General features: G+C 40.3%; 1 protein-coding gene across 14 annotated transcripts in view; it reads left to right on the forward strand.

Moving 5' to 3' along the window:
* The window catches only part of CAMK2G (calcium/calmodulin dependent protein kinase II gamma), a 119,214-nt gene that overhangs the window by 78,459 nt on the left and 24,400 nt on the right, over positions 1-16,355 (forward strand). For all 14 annotated transcript variants that reach the window (XM_033515832.1, XM_015633074.2, XM_015633083.2 and 11 more), the window contains 4 exons: positions 1,153-1,275; positions 3,511-3,594; positions 4,238-4,280; positions 12,071-12,111. In XM_033515832.1, coding sequence (XP_033371723.1) covers positions 1,153-1,275; positions 3,511-3,594; positions 4,238-4,280; positions 12,071-12,111 — 291 coding nt within the window. The remainder of the gene's footprint in view (positions 1-1,152; positions 1,276-3,510; positions 3,595-4,237; positions 4,281-12,070; positions 12,112-16,355) is intronic.

The following is a 16,355-nucleotide window of genomic DNA, read 5'->3' on the forward strand; positions in this document are numbered from 1 at the left end:
AAGTGTCCTTGCTTGAAACTTCAGTATCATGATTTTTGAGTATCCTCTTGCAATGTTTGCAGAACAAATTGTATAATGCCTTAGTGATGCCTGTGAATGCAGAAAGGAGATTATATGCAAATCAAAAATGCAGGTATGTTATATGTTATGACCCAACTGAGTAAAGTGATAAAAAAACATGAGAAAAAAAGATGGAATAAACTTTTTCTAAATTTTATAGTACTGTAAGGAAATGTTTTCAGAATAAATCCATTTTTTAATCCCACTTAAAGATGGAGAGCTTTACCCCAACAGCATATTTGTGTTCTGAAGTTCACCTGTATTTGTATAGTAGATTCATAGGATTTAATCTCAGCATGCTGTCATCCATACCACATGCAAACCTCTGCAGGATGGTGTACATATCTCATCTTTATCATTACTGGAATTATAGCAGAAAGCAGTTACCCCTCATGGATGGTCACCAGCTGAAATACTTGAAGTTCTTTTCTTTGCATTCATACTTCTTTATTCCCATGCACTGTAACATCTCTCTTGCCCCTCAAGTAATGATCAAGTATGGTAGGTGGTTGCTAACAACTTGCTGGTGGGTTGCTGCACCTAAGTGGCTGGCATTGTTCCAGGAGACTGTGTTTTATGGTGGGAAAAGTGCACCTGATGGGATGTTCTCTGTTAGTGGGTTTTGTTTTTGTACAGTTTTGCAGTAGTTAACTGTTTGTGATTTTCCACAAGTTGTTAGAGCTTTTAGCATGCTGGAGAAAGAGACAGGTGGGGTAAAAAAAGACAGTGCCTGTGTTTTTCATGTAAGAACTTAGTTTAAAAGATCTGTGACTTTACTTTTTTGACTATAGAGTGTGAAAGAAATTCAAAGGTCTGAGTGATTCCTAAAAGGCTTTTAAACTCTTAATCTTCTTGCTTATGTCTGGTGAATGGTACAGGTGTGTCCTGCTCTCTGGTACCATTCATTTGTTGGAATCTGGATGATTTTTGTTCAGTATTGGTTTTCACAAAAATCAGTGGGTTTTGCAAATGTGCTAGCCCTGGTATCAAAAGGGCAAAAGCTGAAATTTAGCTGTGTAGCAGGGGAGAATCTCTTCTGCTAGTAAAAGATATTTCTATTCAGTTCATCATCTGTTCCTTCTTCCTCTTTAGTTCCCATCACCTGAGTGGGACACTGTGACTCCTGAAGCCAAGAATTTGATCAACCAGATGCTGACGATAAACCCAGCAAAGCGTATCACAGCTGACCAGGCTCTCAAACACCCATGGGTTTGTGTAAGTGTTCTTATTACACGTTGATTTGTGACTTACCTTGAATGGATGTGCCAGGAACACTTGAAGGACCCAGTATATTTCAGATTATGGGTTTTTTTTGGATACTGACCCTTCAGCAAGCCAACTTTGTCATGCTGTGGTGCTTTTATTGCCACAGTAGTAAAAAATATTCCCTTATTCTTTTAGAATTTTGCCAGTGTCCATAGTTTCTGGGTTTTTTCCCACGTCTTTTCCAATCCACAGCATCCTAAAATATCAAATGGAGTTTGACATCAGACAAAAAAATTAGGACCATTTTGTTCTTCATCTCTGCTTCAGTTTATGACATAGCATCTTTGGAGTATTTGAGGCATTTCTGCTATGCTGCAGCTTAAGTGGCTGTAAACTTGAAATCAGCAAAAAATCTTTTGCTGTTCTGTGTATGTGATTTCTGCCTTGCCAGACCTCACACATAAGTATTTTTCATCTTTTGCAAAGTTGGCAAGGAAATCCCAGAGCACAGCTGGGTGTGGGTGTAGGGGAGGGCAGCAGTGATGTGCTTTTATCTCTGCAGGATGAAATACTTTCACCTAAGTCTAACCAGATGCTCTGGTTAATACCACAGCATACTTCTGGGATGGGTCTAGTGTGCTCCTTTGCTCATTTGTTCTTGAGAAACTGTGGTGGTGGTGTCCTTATCCACAAATTAACAGATAGCAATTTAAAGTTACTTATGTGAACATCTGTCTAACAGGAGTGTCTGCTGTAAAATGGTGCAAGTTCCTTGGAAGTCAAAACTTCACACTAGCTAAGGACTTCATCTTTGCATGCTTGTACTCAATTGCAGTTCCTGTGTATTAAACTTTCCTCCCAATGCCTGTAGCCAAAGTTGTATTATGATAGCCCACTCCCTGTGGCAACTTTCCTTCTCTGAGCTAAGGAGAGTCTGATTTCACTTCCCAGCCGTGTCAGCCTCTTGCTGAAACTGCCTCCCGTCGAGTCTGTTGTTTCCCTTTGCTTTGCAGTCCATGTGTACACAACATATGTTTCCTTTCTGGATATGTGTGGCTCCTCTAAAGTAAATGTAGGAAATCTAAAAAAGTCTTAAAATTTATCTCAGATACTGAGTGTCTTAGCATCACTGAACTTCTGAATTATGTGTCCTGATTCTTGTAAGTGCACACTGAACAACTGGACATCACTGTCTCTCCTAAAGAGGCTGGAGGAACAGTGACCACCAGAGCTGTTTGAGGACACTTTGGCTACTTTCTCCCCACTCACTGCCATGTGTACTGCAGTAGGTGACCAGCTTTGGCAAGAGAATCAAAGCAGAGATTTACAATGAAACTAGCTGAATATACACACAGTTTACAGTTCTTTTGGGTATTGCAGAATTTTTTCCAAGCAAGAGAAAGTTAGTGGAGACTTCATTCACACTTATCTGCCAGTTTAGAAATTCACCCATTATCCTTGTAAAGGGAATTCAGGATTGTGGTTCTCTGCAAGAGTAACAGCTACTTTGGCATTAGTCATTGGCTTCCTCATGTGCTCTAAATGCTTGGTAGTATCAGTCTCTGACTTCCTCTTGTGGTCTTAATGGCTGCAACACTTCTGAGAAGTTGTCTTTTTGCAGCTAACGGGATTCCAGTCTGCTGTGGATGACAGATGTGCATCACTGCATAGAGATTATGCTCATTATTTTACATTGGTACAACAGAAATACATGATCTTTTCTCTTACATGCTGAGAATCTGTTTCTTCAGTACTGATACAAAGATGCCAAGGCCTTTACTAGTCAACCTCTTACATTTGGGGGGTTGCCATATCCAGGTAGGCTGCTGCTCACAAGTATTCCCTTACTGCTTGAAATTTCCCTTTCAAGCTGTAACTAATGCAGACCAGGTCTTTCCTGTAGTTCCTCCAATTAGGTTCCCCATGAGTATGCTTGTTAATTTGATTTTGTCTTCATACTATCTTAAATCCTGTGTGTGCCTGAAAGGCAGGGAGCACTGATTCTCAGCTGTACCTCAGTCATAAATTTCTTGGGTCCAGTCCTGTCATAGCCCAGCTCAATTTGTCTCAAGGTGTCTTGATGGAAGTTCTCAGGTTATGAACCAGTTGCAGTGTTTTGCAGCCAGGCAGTGGTGAGAGGCTTGGCCATGTCAGCCTGAATGTCTTGATTGTGTGCAAATGGAATGAACTTCCCTGGCTGATTTGGTATGGGTATGTTCTTGATCTTCTGTTCCTGTTTTTCAGCAACGATCCACTGTTGCATCAATGATGCACAGGCAGGAGACCGTGGAATGCTTGAGAAAGTTCAATGCTAGAAGGAAGCTAAAGGTAAGTACATCTTAATTTACCTTAAGTTTGGTTTTAGCTCTCTGAATTTGAGGTTAGTGCCTTCCTAGCAACAATACTTTCTTTCATGTTAGAGAAATACCTTATGTGATCCTCCAGTTCAGGGCACTGAAGTAGTGTACTGAGGAGCTGGGTAATTTCTTTCTGCAAGCTCTAAGCTTCCCATGCCTCTTCTGCTATATATTCACCCCTTCTACTTTCTGCCAATGAGTTGAAATAGAGCAGCTAGTTCTGGGACTTTTAGTTCTGAGCACTCTGCATCTTCCAGTACTAGTGTTACCCGTTGCCTGCAGCTGAGGCAAAGCCTCTGTCCTGTGCACAAAGCAGCTCTCTTCTGTGTGAAATCTAGGAAGCAGCTATGTGTTTAATTCTTAGTGCCATTTTGGATTTCCTCAGCTATCCTGCCTGGCATCTAGCTGCTGCTCTAAAAAGGCAGGACTGTGAGTGGTCCCATGTTACATGTCCCATTACAGCCACATGTAGGAATCCTGGATACACTAGGGTTCTTCAGGGTAGCAGTGGTATCCCTCTGCATTGATAACTGATGCATTGTGTTCTCTGTGGGTCAGCCCAGCCCCTTTCTCAAGTAGTATTTTCTGTTATCCCTGCTTTGTCTTCCCCGCAGGGTGCAATCCTTACGACAATGCTTGTGTCTCGGAATTTTTCAGGTAAGTCCTCAATGTCCCCATCCCTTCCTTGGTTTTGTTTTGTGTGAGTGAGATGGAGACTATTTAGCCATTTTGGGATCAAGTAGGAGGGGAGAAAACATGCTTTCAGTTCATCATGGTGATCACTTTGTCTGAGCTGTTGACCAGTGTGAAATAGGAAATTATTTGTTTGGAGAGGAGCACATGGTATTGTAGTCTGGTACAAAAAGTAAAGTCAGCTTCCATAATTGTCTCATGGTATTTTACTAGCAAATTACTTTTGAGAAATTCTAGCTGGTATTGTTAGCTTTCCCATCATAAACCAGGAGTGAAGAGCTCTTATTAGGTAGGAGGGTTTCCTTTAGGCAGGGACAGGGAAGTAATATTGGTCAGAATAGGGACAGGACTTATTTGGGTATTGTATTACTTTGACTCATCAAAAATGGGTCTGAAGTGTCTAGCTATTAGTTTTCCTTCTTGGAGTCTCAGAAGTGGTTTTCATCCTTTTAAATTTAATGGCTGGTAGTCTGGCTCCCACCCAACTGCATTACGTAGTGCATTTACTGAAAATGCAAATCTCAACATGTAAATCCATGCTTTTTGGAAGATTATTATCTTGGCTCAGCATACCTAGGTGACGCAGTCTTATCTGTGTTCATTTTCATTTGGGCAGAAAACCTCTATTTGTAAGTGCTTTTGGTTAATGGGACCTTTATTTTCTTTACCCTCTTTGTAATTTTCTTTCTCTTTTAAAAGAGCAATCATTGAATGCATGAGTCAGATTTTTATTGCACCTGACTACAGCTGCTTTCAAGTGGAAGTCTGCTATATGGATTAAATGATGATAGAAGTGTATTCATTTCATCTGGCCATTTACTAATGGTGGATACCAATACTTATATTCTGGATGTTTTTACAATAAACTTGTAATTGGAATGAAAACCTCTGTGAAATGATCATCCCAGCATACAAAGTGCACATTCATGCACACATTCTTTTGTGAACTCAGGAAAGTGGTTTTAACTTTCTGTATGGTGATACCATGCTACAGTTTAGGGCCAACCCTCAGCAACATCCAGACATTTTTTTCTTGGTTCTTGCTTTCAGGTAGACCTGTGCCAATATGTCAGCATTACTTGTGGCTACAGCAATTTCTTTTTACTGCATTTCTCATAGTTTGGCCTTACAGAGTGATTTTATCCATTCATCTATCCCACAATTGTGCTATTACAGGACTTAAGGATTCTGTACTGTTTTCTAAGATTGATTCTGAAATGACTGTTTGAGGGGCTGTGTGGCACAATGACAGGATTTCTGCAGGCCTGTTCAGAGCTAAACATTTTCTTGGGCCTTCTGCTGGTATGAATTGGTTTTGTTCTATTTACACAGCTCATTTTTATTTCACTTAATTGATGATTCTGAAATAGACAGGGGCTTTATTCCTTTTTTTATAACAGAAGTTTTAGATTAATTTTTAGTCTGCAAATGTTGTCACTTCTAATGAAGCTGCAGAAGTGCTTGGGTAAGAAAATCTCTTATGGCTAATATTTTGACCATGTGAAATGCCAGAGAGAAGAGTTCTCCTTAATAGTGTGTGACCTATAGAGCCACTTAATCCCTGAGCTAGTACTGAGGAGGAAAAGCTTGCTCTACTCATTCTTCTCTGTGTCAAGGGCTGAAGCTGCTGGATCCACTTCAGTTAACAGCTGAAGAAAAGGAAATCCTAGGTGGCCCATAGCAAGTGCAAGGTTTGCAGTGTCACTGAGTTCTGCTTTGAATATAAACTGTGATGCCAAGTATGAGACACTCAGAAAAACTGTCCAGAGAGAGATGTTGTGGATTTAGATGCAAATCCTCTGTTGAGAGTAGCAATTCCTTACATTTTTATGTGTTTTTAGAGGGGTGAGATCATCTACTCCTGTTTTCTTTACAGGACTTTGTGTAATATGAGCTTGACTTTTTTTTAAAATTGTAATTATTTTTTAATTTACTTAGGTTTTCTAGTTGGCTGCAGTTAAGTAGATACATCTGCTGAAATTAAAGAATAAATACATGCTAACTGAAAGCAGTAAGTTAAAAAACTTGTGTGGGAACCTTGGGTAGAGCTCAGACTTCTTACCATGATAGGCATCTAACTGCACTGAAGAGTTCTGCAATAATATTTGTTTCTTTCCTTAAGCCCTCAAGGGGTTTTTATTTTCTCTAATTGGGTGACACTATTTTGTGGGTTTTTAAAAGTCCCATTCCCAGCAGACAGTGAACTAGATTTATGAAGAGAGAAGCTTCTTCCTGGGGATGAGATCTCCTAAAAGCTTCTTTCACAGATGTTTTGAACAAAGAGGAAAATGAAGGCTCATGTGACCCCAGTATCAATTAATTAGGCATGATTGTACTATCTGCAGGAAATATGAGAAGACTCCTTTAATCTTGCAGTCATTACTATCTCCTGTGTCACATTTTGTAATATGGAGTTCCTTCACTGTGTAGGCCTGTGACAAATTGTATTCCTAAAGAATCTGCAGCAGTACTCTTTCTTTTTAGCCAACCAAAAATTCTTGGTTTTTACAAAGGAAAAAAAAAGTTTCTGTTCTTTTGAGAGTAATTTGTTGCTTGCTATGTGCCTTGTGCCCCAGGCCAGTTAAGTTAAAGGTATCTGGTTTCTTTCCCCAGTTATGATATATTCAGCCATTTAATGTTGGCTGGTTTTGGTTCTTTTTAGAAGATTACATCTCAGGCCAGCTGTAGACTATTCATTAAAAGCAGGTACAGTTGCTCTCCTTTCAGTATAAGTCAGGAAGTTGAAACCTGGTTACAATAAGGGATTTGTAGCTTCTCACTACACTCTGGTAGGTGTTAATTCAGCTGCAAGAGAGAACAATGCAATCTAAATTTTGCTGTAAGATTGTCAGGGTCACATATAGGGTTACTTGGGTGTTCACTTGGAGCTTCTGATATTCAGATGATCTAAGCAAATGCTGCTGTGATCTGCATTCACTTACAGAATACAGAAGTGCAGTCAGGTAAATCAACTGATTAGGTCATATGCAAGAAACTCCTAAATCATCTTCTAAGAAGCAAATGTAAATTTATTACTAGAAGAGAGTTGGCAAGGGTTTTAGAGATTCCTGCAATATTTAAGAATGCCTGGATTCATTTATGTAGATAAAACTCTGTAAATAAGCTTGCTGTAAGCTGAGTGAAAGGATGGAAAAAAAGTGGTTTTCATCTTAGGAGCAGCCATCTTCACAAAATGCTGAGAAGTGGCTTTTCTCCATAAGCTGATTTTTAGGCACAACTTACTAGTGGCCTATGTGAAATTCTTAGTACTGTTTTCCTAAATGGATTGCAACTGTTAATTTGGGGAGCAGTTCAACAAGCTTTCACACTGTGAAATTCATTTCTAGCACATGGTTCAGCACAAGTCCTGTCTTCAAAATAGATCCTAAGGCAAACATTGCAGGTAATTAAGCCTGAAACCTCTATTTTTAACTGATGTTGAGCTTTTTTCTGGGTTATTGTCACTTGCTCAAGTCAGTTTTGTGAGGGAGTTACTGTGGCAGAGTGTGACAGTAACTGGAACTTGTTACATGTCTCTGCAGATCCTTATTAACACTCCAATGTGCAAGTTTGGGCTTTTGACTAGATAGGTGAGGCTGAGAGAGGCTGGAGGCAGATTCAAGGAGCAGAGTTCTTTCTAAGTAAAGAAGGCCCAAATATGCCTGTGCATATTTAGTGTAACCTGTACAGAGACATTTTTTAGCTGACTAAAGAGCAAGAAGGAGGAAATAATACAAATAGTGAAGTGGTACTGAAATAATTTGCTGTTTTGTTATACCTCCCTTCCAGAAACATGAAACTGAATTTTTGCTGTGTGGTTTGTTTTTTGGGTTTTTTTTGGTTTTTTTTTTTTTTTTGAGTGTGTATGTGCATATACATACATATCTACATCTACACTCAGGATGAAAATTGAGTTATTTTCTTTAACTGAAATAAATATGTGAAGTTTCTACAGTGCTATGTTAGGTAGATATTGATTCAGGACCAGAAATTTGTATTTCCTGGTAGGAATCCAAAGGTATGAAAATATGGAGAGGGAAAGAATTATGAGGTATTTTTAGAGATTTGACTAAATAAGTGTAAAATCACTGGAAACCACATTTCCCAAGCAGAAGATGTAGTCACATTTAATGAAAAATTAAGCTGTTTTTAAGTGTTTTCTCTGTGTGGACCTGCCAAATTTCCATTTGCAGCTTCCTAAAGTGACACGGATTTCGTTACTGCATGTGTTTATCACTATAGTCAGAGAGTCTGATTTATCATCAACAGTGGATGTAAATGATTAGAATAATTTCTTCTACTTCTAGAAGTTCCTCTCTCTAAAGTTCAGGAAAGTTCTGTGAATACTTTTTACTGTGGTGTTTGTCCTTAATAAATGGATATTCTTGAATTTACACTGCATTCATGGGCATTGTGTGATGGTAGCCAGAAGTGCATCTTGTGACTGTACACTGACTGTTGGCTCCCTTGTGGTGACCCCAGAAGTGGCATCAAATTGAGAAACAGTTAATATGACTTTCTTTGTACTGAGAATATGATAATGACAAGCTGCAACTCCATGTCATTGGGAAGTCTGTGTTGGTATGATATAATTTTTATTTTATCAAGTCTCAGTAAAGTCCAGAATTCTTCAGGTAAAAGTGCTTGTGTTTAGAAACCAGAACTTGGCTTGTTTGTTGGACTAGCATCATAAGTTAGTCAAACTTAATAAAAGCAGCCTCAGTGTTCTTCCTGCATCACAAAAAAAAGAACTCTCTGGAAGCGTACCTGAAGTGAGAAATGTAACTGAGTTTTGGCAGCTGAGGGCAGGGCAAACCAAGGCACAGGCTGGATGAAGGGTTGCTCTTTCTGGAAGAGGAGGAGTGGGGCTGGCAGTGGGAAAGGCACTATCTGTGTCTGTCTTTGGAGTCAGTATTTCCTCTTCAGTCCCCTCTTGGCCCTGGTGCATCCAGAGCGTCTGGTGTTTATTGCTGATGAGTTCAGCATTAGGGATTTCTGTTTCTGCCAGGAGCATGGTCCAGAGCCCAGGCTGTTTAATATGGAGGCCAGAACGGAGAAATGTGGGGAGAGGGAGGGATATGTGCAGGAGATACCTTTTGTGTTTCTCTTCAGAGATTAATTGAAGACTGTCTTGTTAAGCCAGGAACTGAACTGTTTATAATTTACAGAGTTAGCAGCATGTTCTTTCATGTTCCTTTATTCTAGAAAAACTTATAGAAGTTAAGAGAAGAGGGAATTTAATCCCTTTAACATATAGAGGAAATGGGAAAGACAGAAAAAATTAATACTAGCATCCATGCCTGGAAAATCGTAGAGCATTGCTACAAGATCATTGCAGGAACAGCAAAGAATCTGCCTGCATGTGTTTTTGTATTTTTCTCCTCCTGTTGTTTCTTTGCAAATCTGCCTGTCTTCTGAAAGGGTTATTGTTACAGGAAATCTTGTCTATTGCTTGTGCAGAAATTCCTCTTGCATACCTTTTTATTTCTGTCTTGTAACTTGTACAGGTTGATCTCTGGGTAGACCTGCATGCTTCCCTGTTCTCTGAGGTGTCCGAGTTATCTTTGTGTGTAAATTTCACACATTTCACAGGCTCTCCAGCTGTCTTTATAAACTACAGTATGCTGTATGAACCAAATACACCACAGACCAAGTTTCTTTCTACACTGCTGGGATGCTGTCAGGCCTGTGGGAGAGCAGTGTGTGCCATGCAGAGATACAATCAGGGAAGGAGGCTGGACAGGCAGGCTGCACCAGGGAACACAGATCAGCATTACATAGTTCTGGGCTGGACAAAGGCACTCTCAGCTGAATTTGCTTTGATATTGTAGAACATGATTTTAGCTGTCTTCTGTCCACAAAGACAAATGTGAGGTTGTGGGAAAACTGCAGAAAGTGTGAAAAATGTTGCTTCCCTGCTTGTCTCTGGGATGTGCCCAGAACATATGGTGGTACTATTTTGCTTCTCTGATGGTGGTTTTATTTGTTTTTTTTTTCACTTCAAGGATGTCCCATTTGGCATATTTGTTATGTTGCAGAATCCTTTACTCCTTCTGAAGTGTTGTAAGACTATAACAGTCTCTTGTTTTCTGCAGTTGTGTGAGATGCCTTGATGCATGTGTGGTATGAATGCTGGACCTCTTTTGACCCCATAGTCATATTGTTCTCTTCCTCACTTGCACATAGAATCAAGTTAGCCTTTGTCATGCCTTGAAGGTGGCAAGAACTTATTTATTATTTGTCTTGCAGTCTTACAATGCTTTAATATGTGTACACTCAGAAAAGAGACTGTTGCAGGGCAGATGAGTTGCTTTGCCCACCTCCATGTGTGCACATTGGAACGTTGTGTTTTGACACATCATATTCAGAAAACATCTGCATGAGGTTCTCCCAATGTTCTTGGTTTCTGAGAGCTGGAATGAAAACAAAATTGTAATCTAGCTTTATATTGCATTAGAGAGTAGAATTAGAAAACCAGAGATTCTAGTAAGCTTATATGGAGCGCCGCCTCTTTGTTGGGAGGAGGTGCTGTAGTCATTTGCACCAACTCAGCTAAAATTGTGTAGTTAATCCATGTCTGTAGGGTCTTGTAGGGAAGGCAGGATGGAAAATGACATAAAATTTGAACAGTTGCTTAGGTATTGCAAAAACCTTCTTTGCCTAACATCGCTGCTTCTAGAGAGACTGAGCACTCTGTGGAAGCTGATCAGTATGTCTTTGGAAATGGAACATTTCAACAGTCATGTGAGCATTGTGTTAGGTCTTGCCTTTTCTCTAGGCCTTATCTTTGCTGCACCTAAAACCCAGGTGCCCAGACCCATAAGTTTCCCAGCAGCTGCTTAGGAGAGCCATAGCATGTGTTGGTACAGGAGCTGTCTTGCATGCTGTTTACAGAAGTTGATACAACTGAATACATTCTTCATAAGTAGACCAGAAATGGTTTCTATCTGTTGAAGTTGTAGATGGGGTCTTGCTGTTGACAGTCATTGTTAATGTACCACTTCGCTGTAATAGATGGAGCATCTCCTTCATCACTCCCAAGTGTTGCTTCTGCCAGGCATTTGCTGTGGGCTCTCTGTGTGTGCTTATCATTCTCTCAGTTTTATTGGTTGTTCAAGTTCAGCACAGCAGAGCACCTTTATCTTTCAATGAAGAAATTCAGCCTAGTTCCTGGTCTCTTGCCATTCTTCCTTTTTTAAACAATTTTCAGGTGCTTCCTTTTGCACTTTTTCAGCCTCTTTCATTTAGCTATCCAGCTATCCCCAGAGAAACTGTGAATAAGAGTAATTAGAAGGCTTCTGTGTTATCAGCACCCCCTTTATAAACCAGGTCTGTTATGTGAATGGCTGCACTTACAGGTGCAGCCTTGATCCTGTTGCAAAAATCAGACAGGTTTCTTAAGCTTTCCCCCTGTAACTGCTGACACTTCTGGGTGGGGTTGCAGTGTGTGAGTGGAGGATTGACAGAGAAGCTCTGAATTACCATTTCAGATTTGGTCTTCTTGAGGTGGTGGAAGTGGTAGTATTTTGCCTGAATAGGTGAACAGTAGATAGGATAGATGACCCTCTGCTATCAGGATGAATTTGATCAGTGACTTGTCCTGTTTTCCAGGTCTCTTGCTGCCAGTGAGGAATTAGCAGGATAGTTGTCCTTCTGTGGTTTTGTGCATTTTTGAGGGAAGTGGCAGGGAGAGAGAGAGAGAGAGAAGATAATCTTGAAACCAAAATCTGACCTACTTCTGCTTCTCTCCACAGCTGCCAAAAGCCTGCTGAATAAGAAGTCAGATGGAGTGAAGGTAAGTTCTTGCTTTGCCATTTCACTGTCTCTCCCACCACCTGAACAGAAGGCAGCCTTTTTCTCTCTGGTGCCTGTCCCCTTCCAGGGTAAAACCACAGCCCTGTCCTGTGGCTGGGATTGCTATAAACAGTGTCTTTTTATGGAACCCTGGGTGGGATCTTAGTGTTCCTTATATGCATAACTAGCTAAGTGCACCTGCACAGCAGGAATTCCTTTCCCTCTTTCTGTGATGTATGGAGAACTGGTCAGCACTGGATTACTAAGACCAAGGACTTGCTCAGTTGTGACACATGCCTCTGACTAGTCTGTTCTGTTCAGTGCTTTGGACTGTGAAAATTGCACAGACCAATTGTGAGTGACTGATGATATACCCAGCAGAGCCCATGGAAGTTTCTTGGTCTACTCACTTGGACAGATGCTGAAAGTTGAGCAAGAAGGGTGGGGAAGGAGGAGCCTCCAAATGTTCATGTTTGGACCAACCAGAAACTGAGGATTGTGTCAAAGTTCAGTTCATGTGCCTGAAGTTGAGGCACTCTCCTGTTCCCTTCTGAAGGAATTATTTTTTCCCCACTTCAATGTCACTCTTTGTGTTGCATGGTCATCATTTAATTCTGGAGGTTACAGGCCCTTGCTAAGGCTCTGTTGTTGCAGGCAGCAGCCCTTTACCATCTGATACTGCAGGAGACACGATTATAGCCTAGAGCATGGTCCTCCCCTAACTGTTCTGAAGGATAATTGTTCTCCACATGGAAGAGTTGGGTTTATTTACTTGCATTTTCCTTTGAACTCCAAACGTTTCTCCACAGCTGTTAGGTGGAACAGTTCAACTCCTGGCTTAGCACTGTGGGCAGTCTTCATTCTTCCTGTGCTGGAGCTGACATTCACACTGTAGGACCAGCACACTTGTTCTCTCCTGCTCTCTGAGCCCTTCTCTGTTTCAATGAGGCTTTGTTCCCAGAGGGCTCACAGTACAAGCAGGCTGCTGGAAAAAGAGGTGTTTTCAGAAGAGTTGTGTTTGTTTTGGAGATTGCTCTAATAAAACATGCATCCTTACAGTTCTGCGGTATTCTTCCCTATTGACATCCAGGTTTTGGGGTTTGTTTATTTTTTGATCAAAATACTCTGTGAAAATGCTGTTCCTGCCATTGGATTCTTGTCTTTGAAATGTGTCTACAAGAGTGAGCTTTTGGCCTTTGCACCGGCCTGCCTCTTGCACAGACATGCAATGAACACATGCACACTAATACAGCAAGTGTGTTAGAGTTGTTGCATCTGTTGATATTTAAAACATTACAGTAGAATTCCAGTAGAATAAGAGTAGATTATCCCAAATGTTGTGAAATGAGAACCAACAGGTGCTTGCTTCAAAATCCCAATGAGAGAGGGGAAAAGTAATTGGAAAAATAGCAGGTATCAACATCCCTACATAGTTTTGTGACTTATCTAGACAAGAAAAGGCTTTCTTTTAGGATTCTTGATTTCTAACAAGCTTTCAGGGAGTATCACATCTTGGATTAAAATATTTTAAAAATGGACGAAGAATGTACCCGTAAATCTCGAAGCACAACTTTCCGGTAACTACGTTACAAGGACACCCTGTACAACAGAACCTTCCAGCTCCATAGAAAGCTTGTGCTGTTTGGTTCATGGAGTACATGATGTCTTCCTCTGTGAAAAGGACAATTCTGGATTTACTTTTTTCAGCCCTTTGCTGTCTATGTTGTTCCTGGTATGTGTAATTGAATACTTTGATAAAGTGGAGGTTATATTAGAGAGCATAGCATTCTCTGTTCATGGTGAATGAGATTGTCCTCTGGAAACCACTGCTTCTGTAGGACACTGGAGACCTGCAGTCAAGAGTCTGCATGCAGCTTCCTCCCTCCAAAGGGTTATAGCAGACTGGCTTTGCAGTGTGAATTGTAGTGCTGTCCATTGCTCATGTTCACCCTGGACTGAGGGCCCCCAGGAGAGGTGTTGAAGCTTCCCATTTTTCCTAAATGGTGTCTATCTTCAGGTGTGGATTTTGAGTCCTCATTTCTCTAAGTGTCAAAACTCAGAAATAAGTAATGTATTTCTTATTAAAGCTCCTGTTAAAGTAACTGTCTTCAGTTACTGTTCTGCTCAGTAATAAAGACTTTTAAAAGTCAAAGTTGTTTTCCCCCTAAGCTTGCTAAGGGGGACAAGACAGAGTGCATAATGGTCTGTGTGTGTTTGTAGGACATCCTTAACACTTCTGTTGTAGGATTTCTGTGTCTACATGCTTATCTCTTTCCTTGCCCTCCTGTAATGGGTGCTGCATCCCATTAGAAGTGTAGCTTTTTACCATGTCCATTTGCTTGTTGGAGCAGTACTGGCCCATTGGCTGCTGTGGACAGTCTTTGTGCTGGTCACTGTCTGCTTAGTGGCCTCACCATTGTGACCAGCATACTTGTCATGTGTTGCTCCTTATGCAGGAATCTTGGAATTTTAGCTCCACTCACTTTCTCACCCTGTACAGTTCTGACAAACAGCTTGTGGCAGTGTCTGATTGAGGTAAGAGCATCTGGTCTTACTTGTGGCAAACGATTATTTTCTGCCCATTGCAGTAGTGCAGAGCACAAATACTGTGGCTTGAACACCAACCAGGTTTTCAGCTTTGTGGTATCCTTTTCACCCCCACTTCCTATATAAATTATTCTACATCAGATGTAGGTTTAGAACAAGCACTGCATGCTGTAGTTTTAACTGTAGTCTGCTGCTGACCACATGCCATCTGGTTAGGCTGTTTCTCATGTTTCCTCCAGATAAGAAGACTGGTTTAGAATGTTGAGTTTTCTCTTTGTCTCTTACAACCTTCTTGGAAACCAACTCTTTATGGAGATTTGAGAGAAAATATGTTTCAGTTTCTTCATTGGTTTTATCTGATCCAGGGTGACTATGCACCATAAGACTGTTGTCACAGGTATCCACAAAGTAGATAAGAATGGGAAGAGTATTTCTTCCACTAATAGATTATTACGCTAGTGTAAAACTTAATGGCTTTAAAGACATTGAGAAAAAAGTATCACCACTTCATGTTAATTTACTTTCTGTTCAAGGTAACTTCCCCCTTTTTTTGGCTGGTATTTAGAGCTGTCTGTGCTAGAATCCTGCATTGTTTGACAAGGATAGTAGGAATTTTTATTACATAGTATTACACAAGCTTCAGTGAGACATATACATCTTTCTGATGCTTTATTCCCAATAACTTCATGAAAATGTGTATTGGTGAATTTCTGACGCAAAGTACAGCATGTACGTGCTGACTTAGCATAAATGAGAGAGGAATGATTTAATACTCATATGTGGTGATATGAGCATGTAGTGTGAATTGTGTTGAGCTGATACATAAAAAAAGGGCACAAAATTGTTTCTTTAGCAATAGACTGAAATCCTTCGCTGAAGAAAGTTTAGGACTAAAGCAATGAGGATGCATGCATTTGACTTGGATCAGACCATTTTGAAAGGCAGTGGGAGAAGCTTAAATCAGGAAGGGAAGACAAGAAAGGAACTTTTTTTTTTTTTAATTCCAATACTAGTGTGTCCAAACTGGGGTTGTTTTGATAAATTTCCATGGATATGACCCTCCTCTCAAACAAATTCCTTTCCAAATTTTATTTGAAGCTTTCCTGGTTTTCATTTTGCACTGTTGCTTCTATTTCAAGTACTAATTCTGCTAATTGGTAGATATTTCATCAGCTTGGCACTTGAGAACTTTTCCATTATCTTAAATAATGAATGATTTAAACTGCCTTGAATCTTAAATTCTGCCTGCTCACCAAACCTTTGTAGTGCTGCACTTACTTTCTTCAAGCAGAATTTGGATCCAAGCTGTTGGAGTAGCTGCAGGATGGCCTGAGTTTTATCCCCAAGGAATATGGTTTGCTGATTTCAGTTCCAGAAAGTGAGGCTAGAAGATACTGAGTGACGAGTTGTCCCTCTAACATACCACATATCTTGTGGTCGTCACTGTAGGTCACAGGTATTTTTTTAAGATACTAAATTTATGGGCAACATTGTGCATCTACCTTTTTGTAATTTACTTTAGATAGTTTCAAAACAAATTTACTTGTTTTCTTATTCCCCTTTCTTACTGTAATCTGGAGTTGCCATCTACTGCAAGGTGAGAGAGGGGATTAAGGAGTGGGCTGGAGCAAACACCTGGATGAAGATTAAGGACACTTTATGCAGTGTCCTTCCTCTAAACTTGTCAGGGTCTAGGCT

The sequence above is a fragment of the Parus major genome, chromosome 6, assembly GCF_001522545.3.
Source record: "Parus major isolate Abel chromosome 6, Parus_major1.1, whole genome shotgun sequence".
NCBI lineage: Eukaryota > Metazoa > Chordata > Aves > Passeriformes > Paridae > Parus > Parus major.